The 17,707-nt window shown below is 47.0% G+C and overlaps 1 protein-coding gene across 1 annotated transcript in view; it reads left to right on the plus strand.

Annotated features, from left to right (window-relative positions):
* Positions 1 to 17,707, plus strand: part of LOC117889108 (disintegrin and metalloproteinase domain-containing protein 20-like) — a 181,114-nt gene that overhangs the window by 78,018 nt on the left and 85,389 nt on the right. Inside the window, exon 7 of the mRNA XM_034792988.1 lies at positions 14,079 to 14,253. Coding sequence (XP_034648879.1) covers positions 14,079 to 14,253 — 175 coding nt within the window. The remainder of the gene's footprint in view (positions 1 to 14,078; positions 14,254 to 17,707) is intronic.

Below are 17,707 nucleotides of genomic sequence, written 5' to 3' on the forward strand. Positions count from 1 at the left end.
GTTCCCTTCCGCATGCGGAAGTTTCGCAGCCACTGTGATTCATCCCAGACCTGCAGCACTATGCGGTCCCACCACTCAGTGCTTGTTTCCCGTGCCCAGAATCGCCGTTCCACGGCATCAACATGACCCATTGCCACCGTGATGTCCTCGGCGCTGGGTCCCCTGCTTTCTGAGAGGTCTGTGCTACTCTCACACTTCAGGCCATCACCGCGTTGACGTAGCCTCCTCGCCTGACTTTTCTGCATCTGCCTCAGGGCAACCTGTATGATAAGCTGCGAGGCGTTGAGAGCGGCCACAACTGCAGCGATGGTTGCAGCGGGCTCCATGCTCACAGTGCTGTGGCGTCCGCGCTGTCAATGACTTGAAAAGTGCGCGAAATGATTTCCCGCCGGCGCTTTCAGGGAGGGAGGGAGGGCGGGAGTGAGTGATGGATGGATGACGACAGTTACCCAAAAGCACCCTCGACACATTTTTTTACCCAGAAGGCATTGGTGGCTCGACCCAGAATTCCAATGGGCAGCGGGGACTGCGGGAACTGTGGGATAGCTGCCCACAGTGCACCGCTTCCAATGTCGACGCTTTCCCCGTTAGTGTGGACTCACAAAGTCGAATTACTGTCCTTAGTGTGGACACACACGTTCGACTTTGCAATATCGATTCCAAATATTCGATTTAAGTAAAATCGAACTACTCTCGTAGTGTAGACAAGGCCTGAGAGTGTCAATTCAGGACAAATTGCTAAAACAGGGCAGTTACAGCCCAAGGCTGTGGTTTTTTCACCTCTAAAGCAAACCAAACCAGCCAGACTAAGAGGACTTTGGTCTCACCCCACTGGCTAACCACAAGTCACACAAGCAATTCCCTTAGACACTCCAGTTTCCCAGTATCACCACCAGTGCCGCTTGTTATGGGGACAAATGGTTATGAAAACCAATACTCCAGTAAAAGAAAAAAGGTTCTCCTGATCCCATAGGACCAAGCCCCAGACCCAGGTCAATATACAAATCAGATCTTACCCACAAATCACGCTGTTGCCAATCCTTTAGAATCTAAAATTTAAAGTTTTTATTCCTAAAAGGAAAAAGATATAGATGAGAGTTAGAATCGGTTAAATGGAATCAATTACATACAGTAATGGCAAAGTTCTTAGTACAGGCTTGCAGCAGCGATAGAATAAACTGCAGGTTCAAATCAAGTCTCTGGAATACATCCCCAGCTGGGATGGGTCATCAGTCCTTTGTTCAGCGCTTCAGTTTGTAGCAAAATCCCTCCAGAGGTAAGAAGCAGGATTGCAGACAAGATGGAGATGAGGCATCAGCCTTTTATAGTCTTTTCCAGGTGTAAGAACACCTCTTTGTCCTTACTGTGGAAAATTACAGCAGAATGGAGTCTGGAGTCACATGGGCCAGTTCCTGCATACTTTGCTGAGTTGCAAGGCGTATCTGCCTTCTCTCAATGGGTCAATTGTATAGCTGATGGTCCTTAGTGGGCCATCAAGCAGGCTAGGCAGAGCTAACACCAACTTGTCTGGGATGTTTCCCAGAAGCATAGCGTAAGTTTGAAATACAGACAGTATAGAACCAATAATTATAACTTCAACTGCAAAATTGGTACACACATATAGAAAGCATAATCATAACCAGCAAACCATAACCTTGTCTTAGACACCTCATTTGACCCCCTTTATACAAGATTTGATGCCACTACAGGACTTTGGTTGCAACCATGTTCTATATGGTTCCAGATTATATCAATAACATCACAACTTTGGTAGCAGTGTCTGCTGGGCTCACACATGTGCTGTCTCTCCTCGTGCTCTGCCATGAGGCTAGCCAGTGTGCGTGGGCAAACCCTCCTCAGTTCCTTCTCAACTGTACTGGCTAGAGATGGAGCCGTTGGAAGTCTGTTAAGACTATCGTCTTAATCTACATACCTATAGTTAGTTAGTATCATTGTTATAGTTCTAGCTGTAATTTCCCCTCTATCTTTATTTTATCCTTAGCCCCCCCCTTCCTCCCCCGAAAATGATGGGGTTTTTTTCTTCCTGCATTTTCTCCCTCGGCGGAAGTGGTATTAAAGCAAAAAAGGATCTGGAGGCTATGGTGGATCACAATGTAGTGCGCGCTGCAAAAAAAGCTAATATTCTGGGGAACTGAGGCAGAATAGCCCGCACACTGGCTAGCCTCATGGCACAGCCTCTCCAATCAGCATCACAGGGACGCAAGCACACCTCCAGTGGAGCACCCAAAAGGACAGCATTACTGCACAAGGTGGATAACTAGTTCTTCCTAACTCTGATATCAAGTCTGGTAGTGGACTCCAAGGTCCGGCTCAACAGGATCCTGCTGATCAAGAAAGGGAGGAAGAGCATCTGCAGCTGGTACTGGCCTTCTCTTCATCTTCTATTTATGAGGCAGCCTTTGGCACTGGGAAGCATGTTGCCTCCCCCAGGTGACTATAAGACACATCAGGAATTGTTAGAGGGTTGCCTTAAGCCTGAGCATGCAGGTAGAGGAAATAAAGGAATCATCTCACTGCCTGCTTAATTTGAACAGAGGGTCCTGTGGCACCTTTAAGACTAACAGAAGTATTGGAGCTCCAATACTTGGAGTTGCTCCAATACTTCTGTTAGTCTTAAAGGTGCCATAGGACCCTCTGTTGCTTTTTACAGATTCAGACTAACATGGCTACCCCTCTGATGCTTAATTTTAGCCATTGCAGGTGCTTCCAGAGTGGTCCTGTCTCTCAGGCCATTATGGACCCAGTTAAGTGACTATGGCAGACACCTGCATCCTTTCCCCCAACTTCTAAGAGGACTGAGTGTAAGTAATATGTACTGCGCAGGGTTATGAGTTTATTTACTCCCATCCTCTTCCCTGGGTCCCTGGTGGTTTCTGCTGTCGATGAGAGGGAAAGGCCTGGACATCAGGGCACAACCCCAAAATCAAAAGAATCAAAGGAGACCTGTTTGGTGGGAAAGTTTATTCTACCAGGTAGAGGTCTTAAGCATAAACCACCACCTCCCTCTACTTCTGCTTCAATGGCTACCCCACCTAGACATCCAGGGCTTTCTAAGTAGGCATTTCAATGGGATGCTCAAGGATGCTGTACCAGTTCCCAGGATGCCATGCCAGACCTCTTTTTCCTTTATTTGCAAACAGCCTTTCCTATTTCCTCAGTGCTTGGTCCCATTGGGTGATTGAGCATGACAGAAGTGCAACCTAACAAATACTCGACAATCTACTGCACCTGAGACAGCAAGCCTTAGCAATTTCCACGGTCAAGGTTCACGTGGCAGCAATATTAGGTTTCATAAGTGTAGTGTAAGCGTGGCAGGACTCACCCCTGCGGCACCTCCTGCTGGTCTCTGTTGGGAATTAGCCCTCTGCAGGCCGGTGAACCACCTTACCGCTGCTGCTTGGCCCCCGTGTCCCTCCTGGACCCGGTGCCCTGTTATATGGGGCACTGCCCCCTGGCAGTAACCCCTCACAGCCTCAGGGTCTCCCTCTCCCAGGAGAACCCCCACCCACTATCCTCACTTCGCCTCAGTGTTAGGCTACTGCCAGGCCTCATCTAGCCCCCCACTCACTGGGGCGGACTGCAATGTAAGCCACTCATCATAGGCAAAGGGGGTTTGGACCTGCTGCCTCAGCCTACCTGTGCGCTGCCCTCTGCAACCCCCAATACCCGTTGGTTTCGACTAGGCCACAGCCTGGGGCTTTCCAGGCTGGAGCTCCCCGAGCTCCTCTGCCTTTCCCCAGCCCTGCTCCACTCAGGTACACTGCTCAGGCCCCTACAGCCAGGTCCCTCCCTTTCAGAAGCTAGAGGGAGTCTGCTGAGTGCCTGGCTCCCAGCCTCTTTATACAGGCTAGCTGTGGCTTGATTGGGGCGTGGCCCAGCTGCAGCCACTTCCCCAATCAGCCCAGCTTTTAGAACTGCAGCCCTCTCCAGGGCTGCTTTTACCCCTGCAGCCCTCTTTCAGGGCTGATTTCAAGCTCTTCAGGCCAGCAGCGGGTGTCCACCCTGCTACATGTAGTTATTCAAGATGTGTGGCACATGTTGGGATGGGATCCCTGGGGTGCAACCTGGAACTGGGGTACTGCTGTTCCCCCTTAACTCTCCAGCCTGGGCTGTCTCTCCGAATGCTTTGCTAACGATAAGCATCAAATTCCACCAGGAGCTATCATCACTCAGCACAACAGCAGATGGAGCCCCACCCCCAGCTAAATTGCATGAAGGCACCCAAAGCCTCTCATGAATCACACAGAGAAATGCACCAGCCAGTTCCCCACAACTTCCCAGCCTAGGACCCCAGAGCTGAACCGTCTTGCCCTGGTCAGAAGCCTGACCAGTGTAAGTTTATTACCCAGTTCGCCCCTCCCTCAATGTGGAGAGGACATGCACCAGCTTTTGTAAGTGAACAGAGGTTTCCCAAGCACTTTAAGCAAAACACACCATTTTAGGTAAAATATAAAACAGGTTTATTGACTACAGAAAGATAGATTTTAAGTGGTTATAAGTGTTAGGAATAAAAGGACAGAGATGTTTACCAAAGAAAATAAAAATAAGTTCCCACTCTATGTTCTATAAACTAAACATGATTTGAATCAAGCAATATTCTCACCCCACTGGATGTTACAGTCCTTAATGCACAGACTTCCCTCCTGAAGTCTGGACCAATTTCCTCAGATGGCCTTCATCTGCTTGGTGTCCCAGTTGCTTCCAGAGTAGATGGAGAAGAAAAAATGCCCGTACAGGCTGCACTGTTTGTTATTTTATACCTTTGGCCCATGTGCCTGGCAGACACTAGCCAAGGCATGTCCTGGTGGGCTTTGCTGAGTCACAGTGAACGACCAGTTCTGATTGTATGTTACTTGCATAGGTGAGTCATACAGTTGATTGACACCCACCTGGGTAGGGATCCTTTGCATGCCACTAGCACAGTAGTCTCCAAAGTGGGATGCATGCACCCCAGGGGGTGCGCAAGAGGATCCACTGGGGTGCGCAGCAGGAGGATAACCGCCGGAGTAGCGCTGCCTTTTTTTTTTTTCCCCTCCCTCGGCAGTTTGGCCGGGAGTCCAAGTGGCTTTTTTTGTTCTTGTTCCCTCCCTCGGCAGTTCGGGAGTCCGAGTGGCGTTTTTTTCTTTGGCGGGGGGGGAAGGTTTGGTTCCCTCCCTCGGCAGTTCAGCCGGGAGTCCGAGCAGGTTTTTTTGTTTTTATTTTTTTCGGGCACTTCGGCAGTTCGGGCGGGAGCAGGCGGTGCGTGCTCAAAAATTTTTTACTGATGGGGTGCATTATCAAAAAAGTTTGAAGACCACTGCACTAGCAAACTTACAATACATTTTAGTAACATCCATATGACACTATCTCATAACTTTATACACACTAATGATACACATGTTTGGATAGGACAACCAGTTTCAGCAGGTCATGGCTTTTGATATGATACTTTACATGGCATGGTTTGTATGAAATATCAAAAACATATATGAATCATGAATATGGCGGTTACAGGGTGTCATTCTGAGGTACGGTGTGTCACACATGTCCATTCCACGATCCATTCTCCTACACCTATGAATCGAGGTTTCTAGAGAGAAGGAACTGAGGGAGCTCAGCATTGCCAGGGCCCTTTATACCAATGCCAGTGGTGCCAGACTGCAGAGTACGCTCATAAGAACATAAGAACGGCCGTACTGGGTCAGACCAAAGGTCCATCTAGCCCAGTATCCTCTCTACCGACAGTGGCCAAGGCCAGGTTCCCCAGAGGGAGTGAACCTAACTGGCAATGATCAAGTGATCTCTCTCCTGCCATCCATCTCCACGCTCTGACAAACAGAGTCTAGAGACACCATTCCTTACCCATCCTGGCTAATAGCCAGTAATGGACTTAACCTCCATGAATTTATCCAGTTCTTTTTTAAACGCTGTTATAGTCCTAGCCTTCACAACCTCCTCAGGTAAAGTGTTCCACAAGTTGACTGTGCGCTGTGTGAAGAAGAACTTCCTTTTATTTGTTTTAAACCTGCTGCCTATTAATTTCATTTGGTGACGCCCAGTTCTTGTATTATGGGAATAAGTAAATAACTTTTCCTTATCTACTTTCTTCACATCACTCTTGATTTTATATACCTCTATCATATCCCCCCTTAGTCTCCTCTTTTCCAAGCTGAAAGTCCTAGCCTCCTTAATCTCTCCTCATATGGGACCCATTCCAAACCTCTAATCATTTTAGTTGCCCTTCTCTGAACCTTTTCTAGTGCCAGTATATCTTTTTTGAGATGAGGAGACCACATCTGTACACAGTATTCGAGATGTGGGCATACCATGGATTTATATAAGGGCAATAATATATTCTCCGTCTTATTCTCTATCCCCTTTTTAATGATTCCTAACATCCTGTTTGCTTTTTTGACCGCCTCTGCACACTGCGTGGACATCTTCAGAGGACTATCCACAATGACTCCAAGATCTTTTTCCTGACTCGTTGTCGCTGAATTAGCCCCCATCATATTGTATGTATAGTTGGGGTTATTTTTTTCAATGTGCATTACTTTACATTTATCCACATTCAATTTCATTTGCCATTTTGTTGCCCAATCACTTAGTTTTGTGAGATCTTTTTGAAGTTCTTCAGAGTCTGCTTTGGTCTTAACTATCTTGAGCGGTTTAGTATCATCTGCAGACTTTGCCACCTCACTGTTTACCCCTTTCTCCAGATCATTTATGAATAAGTTGAATAGGATTGGTCCTAGGACTGACCCTTGGGGAACACCACTAGTTACCCCTCTCCATTCTGAGAATTTACCATTAATTCCTACCCTTTGTCCACTGGATCCCCCTTGTCCACATGTTTGTTGACCCCTTCAAAGAACTCTAATAGATTAGTAAGACATGATTTCCCTTTACAGAAATCATGTTGACTATTGCTCGACAATTTATGTTCTTCTATGTGTCTGACAATTTTATTCTTTACTATTGTTTTGACTAATTTGCCCGGTTCTGACGTTAGACTTACTGGTCTGTAATTGCTGGGATCACCTCTCAAGCCCTTTTTAAATATTGGCGTTACATTAACTATCTTCCAGTCATTGGGTACAGAAGCCGATTTAAAGGCCAGGTTACAAACCATAGTTAATAGTTCCGCAACTTCACATTTGAGTTCTTTCAGAACTCTTGGGTGAATGCCATCTGGTCCCGGTGACTTGTTACTGTTAAGTATCAGAGGGGTAGCCGTGTTAGTCTGAATCTGTAAAAAGCAACAGAGGGTCCTGTGGCACCTTTGAAACTAACAGAAGTATTGGGAGCATAAGCTATCGTGGGTAAGAACCTCACTTCTTCAGATGCAAGTAATGGATGCTTATGCTCCCAATACTTCTGTTAGTCTCAAAGGTGCCACAGGACCCTCTGTTGCTTGTTACTGTTAAGTTTATCAATTAATTCCAAAACCTCCTCTAGTGACACTTCAATCTGTGACAGTTCCTCAGATTTGTCACCTACAAAAGCCAGCTCAGGTTTGGGAATCTCCCTAACATCCTCAGCCGTTTACCGTCTTTAAGCGCTCCTTTTGTATCTCGATCATTGAGGGGCCCCACTGGTTGTTTAGCACGCTCGAGCTACCCTGAGAAGTACCAAGGGAAAAAATTTCCAGTGACTGTGCGTGGGGGTGTACATACACTAAGAGTGGAATGGATATGTGCAACACATCTTGAAGAACAATACTTAAAAGGGGTTTGTAAGTGTTTTTCCCTTTGAACAGACCCCTATTTGCTTGTTTTTCTGGAGTCAACTCTGCTGAAAACTATACAGAAGTCTCTAGGTTTTAAATACACCTCTACCCCGATATAACACAACCCGATATAACACGAATTCAGATATAACGTGGTAAAGTAGTACTCCAGGGGGGAGGGGGTGGTGCATGCTCCCGCAAATCAAAGCAAGCTCGATATAACACGGTTTCACCTATAACGCGGTAAGATTTTTTGGCTCCCGAGGACAGAGTTATATCGGGGTACAGGTGTAGTAATTCTCCTGCTAGGCTTGATGACATATACTTCATGTTGCCTTTTTTGTTTGAGCAACAGACATTAAAACCAAATGCAGCATCCTTCTCTTTTGGCTCTCAGGATGTTGTAGTTAAAGCCTTGGTACGTTGTTGGCTATGACATTTTTTCATTGTTGGGGAATCAGCTGGATGAGGCTATTAATGACTAAAACAAAACAGTTTTACCCACCCCTATTCAGAGCACGAAGCACTCCCTTCATAATTCAGGGCTAACTTCTCCATCAGGTGGTTTACCTTCAAAAACAAAACTCTGTCCACATGTATATTCCCACTCATGGGATACTTGGACTAGCATAGCCTAAATGGTGGAATTCTACCTAACAGGTTACATTGGATTGCTCACATGCCTCTCCTGTCCAGCCCCTTAGTAAACATCAAACTTTCCATGGTGAGCATATTAAACTGGCTTGGAACTTTAGCAGCCTGTTCCTTTCATTCACCACCAGCTGAAGGATTAGAAACCACTCTTGATACTTCCAGATCTGTATCTTTAGGAGCTCAGTTGGATAGTTGTTTTGTTTTAGTATAGTTGTATAGTTTGAATTTTTACAAGTACAGGTATAAGGTTTTTTTTATATTGGCATGGCAGAAATAAAGACCAAGAAGTCAGGTTTTAGAATCATAGAACCATAGAACTGTAGGGTTAGAAGGGATCGCAAGGGTCATCTAGTCTAACACCTTGCCAAGATGCAGGATTTTTTATGTCTAAACCTTCCAAGAAAGATGGCTGTCCAGCCTTTTGAAAACATCCAGTGAAGAAACTTCCACAGCAGACCAAGATGGACTTGCTGTAACTTTTTCTTTCGCTATGCTAACCTAAGGACTTCCTACACTGTGTTCCAGACATCTAATATAGCTTTCTTTTTTTACAATACTGGTGGGAGTCACTCCAGACTACGTAGCAAGTGCATGGTTCCCTTTCAATGTCTAAGTCTTCTCTAAGTGTCCAATTCAGGTGGACTTGCTGAGAGGAGCTATGAGGTTCGGTCCCAGGAGGTGGTGAAACGAAGGGGCTTACCCCAGTGTGAGAATGTGACATAAGGGGGTTAGCACAGTGAAGGGGTCCTGCCAGGGTCTGTTGCAGAGGCATTTGAAATCACCAGATCTCTGAATCCATTGGAGAGAAAGCTGTCAGGGGTCCCCTTTCATATGCAGCTAGATTGCCATGTGCAATTGGGAAGGCCCTCAATGTGGCTTAGGACAAATCTCGATGAGGGCTAGAGTATAGGGAAATTCTCATCTCTCAAGGACCAGGCTGGTTCCCCTTACTGTCGATGGGCCAGCTTTTTTCCCTACACTCCTTGCTGTTCATACTGGCCTGGCCAGATTCACAGGGGTAGAAGCACAAGTGGTGCTGCTGGCACAATTTTTATTCTTTAGGATTCAGTTGCTGACAAGCCACATTGGCTTGTATTGATTCAGCAGGCAATACAAAAAGTGAGGTCATGGCACTTGGGTGGAGGGATTGTAGGGTCCCCCTTTTCTCCTCTCTTTATTCTTACAGCCAATCATCAATGCAGATGGTAAGGTCCACAAGGGCACCTAGCCCCACAGGTGTATCTACGTGGGCCAATTCGTCTTTGATTTCTTCCTGCAAGCCTCACTGCAATTTGTACAGTTGTGCTGTTTCATTCCACTCTGTATCCACTGTGAGGCAGGGGAAATGTGCCACTGAGGAGGCTACTGTGCCCTGCCCTTGCTGGAATGCCCCTCAAAGTGTCCTCACTGGTTCAAACTCAGTGCAAGTGATCAAAGATTGTTGATACTGACTGGAGAATGGCATTCCAGTTTGAAAGTACTGGCCTATTGTCTTTGAGCATAGGGGAGGCCCAGTTTAACACATCTCCTGTCAGCAGACTGATTAAAAAGAATCGTCTTGGATTGGTCATAGGCATTGATTTTGGGATGCATCAGAAACAGAAGGCAGTACTGGTTCATGAAGCCTGGGAACTGCCAGCGGTTCCTGGAAATCATTTTAGGCAAGGGTACTGCAGGCCCCTGTTCAAGACAAGGTGCTGCAGGCTGTGTTCACGGCATGGTATTTGGGCACTGAGCTGCCTCATTTGCTCCTGCAGCCACTGTTTTTTTCCCAACCAGTTGTGCAACTTGGGCCTGCAGTGCTGATTATCCACCTGGAGGCAGAGGCCTGTTCAGGTCAGTCTGATGCTTCCAGTGGCTGTGGTGGTGCTGCTGGGTCCACCCTTCTCATACCACGCTTAGTCCCATAGGGTTATTGTGGCCTGTACAAACTCTTACGGCCAAGTCGTGGGCAGCCAGACCTATTGGTCAGAGCCAGAATCCACATCAGAAGACAGGAGTTGAAAGTCATCTGGGTCTGGATACTGGAAGGTCAGAAGCAGGAGACAAACTTGAGATCTGAACCATGACTCAGGCCATGTCAGGATACCTTGGCCATAGAGGTAGGAGGCAAACTGAAGATCAGAACCATGAATCAGATGCCAGGAAATCTAGCTATAGGAGCAGAAGCAGGAAGTGCAAGTTGCCAAGTCCAGAACAGGCAGGGGCCCAGTTGTTCTGAAACCTTCCTCTTTTTGCTGCTGGCTTCAGTAAGGCCAATCAGAGGCTTTAGGACTCCACCAATAGGACCTCAGGGGCAGATCCTCAAACTGGGGCTGGGCTTCATAGGTTCTAGGTAAGCAGTTGGCAGCAGGCTGTCAGGTGGAGGGTGGAGTTTGGCTTCACCCTGTGCTCTCAGGTTTAAGACCCATGAGTCATGAAATACAACTAAATCTTTAGGTGTTTGTTTTTCAAAAAATCAAAAGATCATCATCTGTCCATTGTTTAGGTATCAGAGATGATACCCACCTTCTTCTTCAGCTTCATACATGTGCCAAAGAAGGAATTATTAAATGGCAAAAAAATGCATTCATGTATTAGCTCCTGCCCTTCCAGAGTATTGAGTTCAGCAAAACTCAAATTTCTGAAAACCAGGAAATACAGAGTTAAAATAATATCCCACCAAAGTATAACTGTTTTCCCCAGGAGCTGGCAATAGCCACTGAGAATCATCTGCATTCACTCCTGCGGCATTCACTGTGTTAGGTGGAGCTGTATTGAATGGTGGAGGAATAAATTGGAACAGCTTGCAAGAGCTGTGATTGTGATATATGGAGATTTCATTGTAAGGTGGGTTATGAGATCAGTCTGTGGATTTAAATATTGATAGGGGAAAATAATAGGTTTGGGAGGTATCCAGTGTGCAGATGTGAAGAGGCTGTAAAACAGTATGAAGTGGTTGTTAAATTTTACAAGGATAGTATTGGTTGGAGAGAGCAGGATCAGTATTTGAGTGTAGGGGAAGTGCAGGTACCACCTCTCCATTACAGTGAAAATGTAGAATGGGGGTATGTGTTATGGGCATATTGGGGTATCACTCAAAGGTGTCAGAGTTGAGGTTGGAATTTTACCTTAACTCAGAATTTCCTGGTTTTCAAAAATCTGAATTCTGCCATTTCTGGAAGGGCACAGGCTATCAATGGGTAACCTTAAATTTGCATTAAAAAAATGGCATTTAATTTAATAGTTTTTAAAACTGAAGGAAAATATTTATTAGTGGAAGTTAGTGGACTCTTAGATAGCTGTAGTACTTACCAAAGTTTGCAGTTATTATGCTACTGTGGCAAGCCTAGGTACAGTAGAACCTCAAAGCTACGAACACCAGAGTTACGGACTGACTGGTCAATCGGACCCCATGTGAAACTAGAAGTAATCAATCCGGCAGCAGCAGAGACACACTCAAAAAAGGCAATCACTATACTGTGCCTGTATTGCATCTAAAAGTTAGGCACATCTGGGCTGCCTGTTCCACTCTCACCCCCACACGTGGGGCAGCCACTTACAGCAAGGCGCTGGGGCTGTCAGCTTAAGGCAGCCGCAGCCAGCAGACCAAGGGCAATGCTGCGATCTGTGCCACTTTCACAACCTGGCCTGGAGTGTCAGCTGCTGGATCTGGAGCCCGAACTGTGCTTTATTCAGAATTACAAACATTTCATGTGTCCCGAGGTGTCCGTTAACTCTCAGGTTCTACTGTAGTAACAATAATAATAATTAATAATAAACCCTAGCTTTTCTATAGTGCTTTTTCTTTAGTAGGTCTCAATTTGACATAATTATCCCTATTTTACAGATAGGAAACTGAGACATGGAGAGATGATAGAAGACTGGCACGTCACCCCTTCATCCCTTATCCCCACCATTCTCTGCAACATCTAGCCCCTTGCCAATACTTAGCTCCCCTTCTTCTTCCCATCCCATAAACCATTAGCGGGCACTGTAGAAGCCATTACCATAGAAGAAGTTGTTCCTTGCTGTCTCCTGCCCTATACTGCTGTGTACACATACTGTAGGCAGCAGCTTACTCGAGGGTCACACGTTACTTGAGGTGCATGCTGAGTTGGGTCCTTTCTGCCTCCTACCCACCTCCAGCTGAGACTCCTGCCCTGGCTTCAGCCAGGCTTCTCCAGCTATGTCCCAGGTTGACCTATTCTACCCTTCCTCCAAACTGGGCCTCTCCCTGACAGTTGTGGATAGTGGAGAGCAGAAGCAGGACCCATTACAATAATGGTCCCTGTATAGATCAATGGGACAAGAGTACAAGATCTGTTGGACTTTCTACCAGGACTAAGGCAGCTTCAATGGCTTTTTCCAAACACTTTCCTCTTGTGGAAATTTGTAGAGCAGCAACCTGGATTTCAATGCATACTTTCACTAAGAACTACTTATTAGACTTAGAGTCTATAGGAATCTGCATCCCACCCTCTTGTGTTAGAGTTACTGCTTGTTAGTCTATCCCATCAGTGGGGGTATGCAGAGGCCCCACAAAGAAATAATAATGAAGATAACGTACATGTAACTGGAGTTCTTTGAGATTGACCCTGCCTATGGACACCCCCCACCCCTCTATCCCCACTTCTTTGGAATCCTACTTACCAGGGGACCTGAATGGATGTGGGGAGGGGGGGGACTGAGGTGGCCGGGGAGATGTCAGCAAACCACAGTAAAGTGCCTGAAACCCACTATGGCTTATTGCTAAAAGCAGCCAAGTCAGCAGGCTGTAAATTGGCCATTCAACAGTCTCAGCTTGACCACGGAAGGAGGGGAGGGAGTTTGGGGTTCCACAGAAAGGGCAGCTTGACCCCACGTCCTTCCTGATAAGAATTGTGTTGAAGTTGCTGATATGTGCATTTTAGAAAACAGGATGTGCCCCAGGAATGTCTATTGGGGCCTCAAGGCTGCAAACTCTGAAAAAACCCACACCTGGTTAATCAATACTCAGAAGAAAACCTCTTGTTGGACCATTGAAACTGTTTGTAACAAGTTTTCTTTAAGGGACATGTCATTGTATAAAATAAGGGGGGAAAGTATGAGGTAGGGGGACTCTTCAGGATGGGACTCTCCCTCTGGATGAATCTTGTGTTCCCCACCGGGAGACGGGCTGTTGCTGTGCCACTCGAGCGCCACACTGAGCTTTGGTAATTATTGAGGGTTGGGGTTGTAGACGTGTGTAAGTGCTGGAAGCTAAGTAAAGTTTAGCTTTAAATGAAAGCACTTTTGTGTTGTCTGTTTGTGCCAGCCATCTATCGGTTGGATGACCGTGTCTCCCCTGATTTATTTCCTGACACCACTTCGCACAGAGTAAAAGTTACCAAGAGCTTTGGTCTGAAAGAACCCCAGGTAACAAGTGCATAGTCAGTTTGTCTCCATTCTGTGTTGTGTATTAGAGAAGTTAGTATAATTTTAAATCAGATCTCCAAATCTCATCTGGGTGAATGGCCTGATGGTAATACACCTTTCTACTTCAAGAGTGTTGTTTGGGTTGCAAAGTCAAGCATTTAGAAATTAGGAAAATGCCACATTTAAGATTCCCATTACACCTTTTTGCATTTAGTTCTCAATTGTTTGAATTTGTCTAGCTTCAATTTCCAGTCATTGCATGTTGATATACCAACAGATTAAAGTGCTCTCTAGTATTAGATATTTTCTCCCTGTCCAGGCGGTACATATGCACAGAGTTCAGTAACTGCTCCAGAGCAGTCTATTTCAACATGATAAGAAAACCAGGAAAAACTTGCCTTCTTAACATACCAGAAAAGAAAATATTTGGAACACAGATGTGCGGTAATGGTGTAATAGAAGATGAGGAGGAATGTGACTGTGGTATGGATGAGGTTAGTAATTAAAGTCTTTAGTTTTAGGTATATTTTACAGAAGCATTAGTAAGTTGGTTTTATCCAACTTCAAAACTACTCCATGAAACATATGGTTTTATGATGGAAGTGCTATTCATGGTTCCATAGTTAAGACTGGATTGAGTTTTGCACAAAAAGCAGGGATTCGACTATTTTGTTATTACATATGAAGAACTCATCTTAGGCACATCAAAATTACAGCTTTGAGTACAAAGCAAATTATTCTTTGAGTACACAATTAACTTTATGAGGATGTTTAAAAAAGAAAGTGAACGCCCACCAGGAATTGTGTATGCCCCAAACTGGCCATCATGTATAATGAGGCATAACTTTGTGTACATTTCTTATGTGAATTCTACTGTATGTATTACTTGCCTAAAACAGNATGAGGTTAGTAATTAAAGTCTTTAGTTTTAGGTATATTTTACAGAAGCATTAGTAAGTTGGTTTTATCCAACTTCAAAACTACTCCATGAGACATATGGTTTTATGATGGAAGTGCTATTCATGGTTCCATAGTTAAGACTGGATTGAGTTTTGCACAAAAAGCAGGGATTCAACTATTATGTTATTACATATGAAGAACTCATCTTATGCACATCAAAATTACAGCTTTGAGTACAAAGCAAATTACTCTTTGAGTACACAATTAACTTTATGAGGATGTTTAAAAAAGAAAGTGAACGCCCGCCAGGAATTGTGTATGCCCCAAACTGGCCATCATGTATAATGAGGCATCACTTTGTGTACATTTCTTATGTGAATTCTACTATATGTATTACTTGGCTAAAACAGGATTGAGCCCTTTTTATACAAAGCTAGCCCCCATCCTTGATGGCCACAGAGGGTCCTTTTGCAAGAAGCCTGTGTGCTTCCACTGGTGAAGGGAGGGTGCAACAGATGTGGAGGGTTGTGGAAAGGGTGGGCAAAGCACAAGCCATCTGCCACGTTTACTTCAGTCATTGGGTTGGAGCTTCTGTGGAACAAAGAACTGGAAGTCATTGAGTCCAGTCCCCTGCTATCACAGGAATCCCCATCTCATTATCCAATCAAGCTCCATCTTAAAACTAGTTAGTTTGTCCCCTACTACTCCTATTGGAAAGCTGTTCCAGAATCTTCTAATTTCCAGCCTAATTATTCATGGCCAGTTCACTAGGTAGGATGGCTTCCTGCCTTTTTATGCATCTTCAGAGTGCATGCCATATCGGCTTGGTCCTAGTGTTTAAAATTGGATTTCCCCCACTTGTGTTAATGTCAACGCTCAAGGCTTTTACAGAGTAGTCAAGTCAGGAGAAAGAGTGATGTGTTAGCCATGCACAAAGAGGCAACTGATTGTTCTTCTTCGACTGCTTGCTCATATTGATTCCAATTAGGTGTACACGCGCCGCGTGCACGATCATCGGAGAAATTTTCTATCCTAGCAACACCCGGTGGATCGGCTGTGGAGCCCCCTGGAGTGGCACCTTCATGGCGCTGGATATATACCCCAGATGACCCAGCGCCCCCTCAGTTCCTTCTTACCGCCCCTGACGGTCGTTGGAACTGTGGAGCGCGGCATAACTGTTCTCCACTCTCCCTAGCTTATCCTGTAATTCTTATAGATAGTTGTAGTTATAGTTGTAGTATATTCTTAGATTGTTTTTAATAGTTCATTATTTTAAATAGTTGTAAATAGTTAGCAGGGGTTAAGGGGGATATTTCTCCCCCCTTTTCCCCCGGCGCATAGCCGGGCTCATGCCCAAGGCTCCTGGCTTTAAGCTGTGCGCGTCCTGTGCTAAGCCTATGCCAATGGGAGATCCACACGACTCGTGTCTGAAGTGTTTATGAGAGTCCCACCAGACAGATAAGTGCAAAATCTGTAAGGCTTTCAGACCCAGGACTAAAAAGGAGCGGAACTTTAGACTCAAGCAGCTCCTCATGGAGGCGGCACCTAGCCCAGATCCTCCCTCGGCGCGCCAAGTTCCAGCACCGAGTGCCTCGGTGCGCAGCGCCCCGGTGGCACCTACCGGTCCTACACCGCGAGCAGACATGGATAAGGCTTCACGGCACCGTCCTCCCTCGGCACCGCGTTTGCCACAAGCACCTTGATGCCGTTCCCTGTCTCTGGGACATAAGAGACCCCGCAAGACACAGGAGGCCACTGTCCTACAGGCACCGGCTCTCCCGGTACCGGTGGTAGAGCAGCGTCCGCCTCTAGAGCGCCAGAAGACGCAAATATCTTCTACACCGTTGACTCCGGCACCAGGGGTAGGGCCGTTGAGCCCGGTGCGGACTGGCTCACTGCCTCCATCCGTGGTGGAGCCCTGTCTTCCGTCTACTCCAGAGACCTTTGCGATGGTGAAAGACATCGCTCTCACGGAGCCGGCGCCGTCCCAACCCACGGCACCGCCCGCTCTTCGGACCGTGCAATACAGGGGCAAGCCTGCCCTGGTATGCCCGCCGTCTCCGAGTGTGGACTCGCGGCACCGCTCCAGGTCTCGGAGCAGGTTCCGACGCCGCTCACAGTCCCAGCGCCGACTTTCACCCCGGCACTGGTCATACTCGTGGCCTAGATCTTCTTCAACGGCACCAATCGGCGTCTCGGCACCATCAAGACCATCGGTACCGGTCGGAATCTAGACGTAGTTCTCGGCACCGGTACAAGCGCCGCTCCAGTTCGAGGGTCCACTCCCGGCACCATGTCTACAAGCGGTCGTCTTCATCTCGGTCCAGATCCGGATCTCGGCACTGACATGGCCAGCGGCACCGATCTCGATCATGGTACCGCTCACCGGCACCGCGCAGAGACCGCTCGCCTACGTCCCAGCACCGATCGGCACCGTACCGGACCGAGCCGATGCAGCCGCATTCGGCACCGCCCTGGCCCTCGAGATCAGCATCTCACTCATCCGACGGGGCTTCATGATCAGCATACCCTCCCCAGGGTCAGGCTGCCGCTGACTTGGGTCACTGGCAGGAGGGGGCAGAGGATCCCGCACAGGACCCTATGCATTGGTCTTTCTGGATCCCGTGGGCGTATCACCAGGCGCCAGGGGGCTCCACCATCGGCCTCTCGCTCGGCACAATCCGAGCCCAGAGTCCCGGAGGCCACCATCTCCCGTCCTCCCCCAGGGGGCCTGGAGGCTCCCGTGCCTACACCACCTCAGGCCCTAGACCCTGGGGCAGGAGATCCTCCGCTTCAGGGACCCTTAGAACTGAACCCTCATTTGGACCCCTTGCCCCCGGAGGCATCCTCCTCATCTTCCCCGTATGAGGCGGTGGCGGGCACAACAGCCTCAGGCCCGCCCCCAATAGATCTTCATGTCCACCAAGACCTATTACGTAGGGTGGCACGTAACATGGACCTCCAGGCGGAGGAGATAGTAGAGGTGCAGGACCTGGTGGTGAGCATCCTGTCGGCTGATGCCCCATCCCGAATGGCATTACCATTGAT

Source organism: Trachemys scripta, chromosome 1, assembly GCF_013100865.1.
Source record: "Trachemys scripta elegans isolate TJP31775 chromosome 1, CAS_Tse_1.0, whole genome shotgun sequence".
In the NCBI taxonomy this organism is placed as follows: Eukaryota; Metazoa; Chordata; order Testudines; family Emydidae; genus Trachemys; species Trachemys scripta.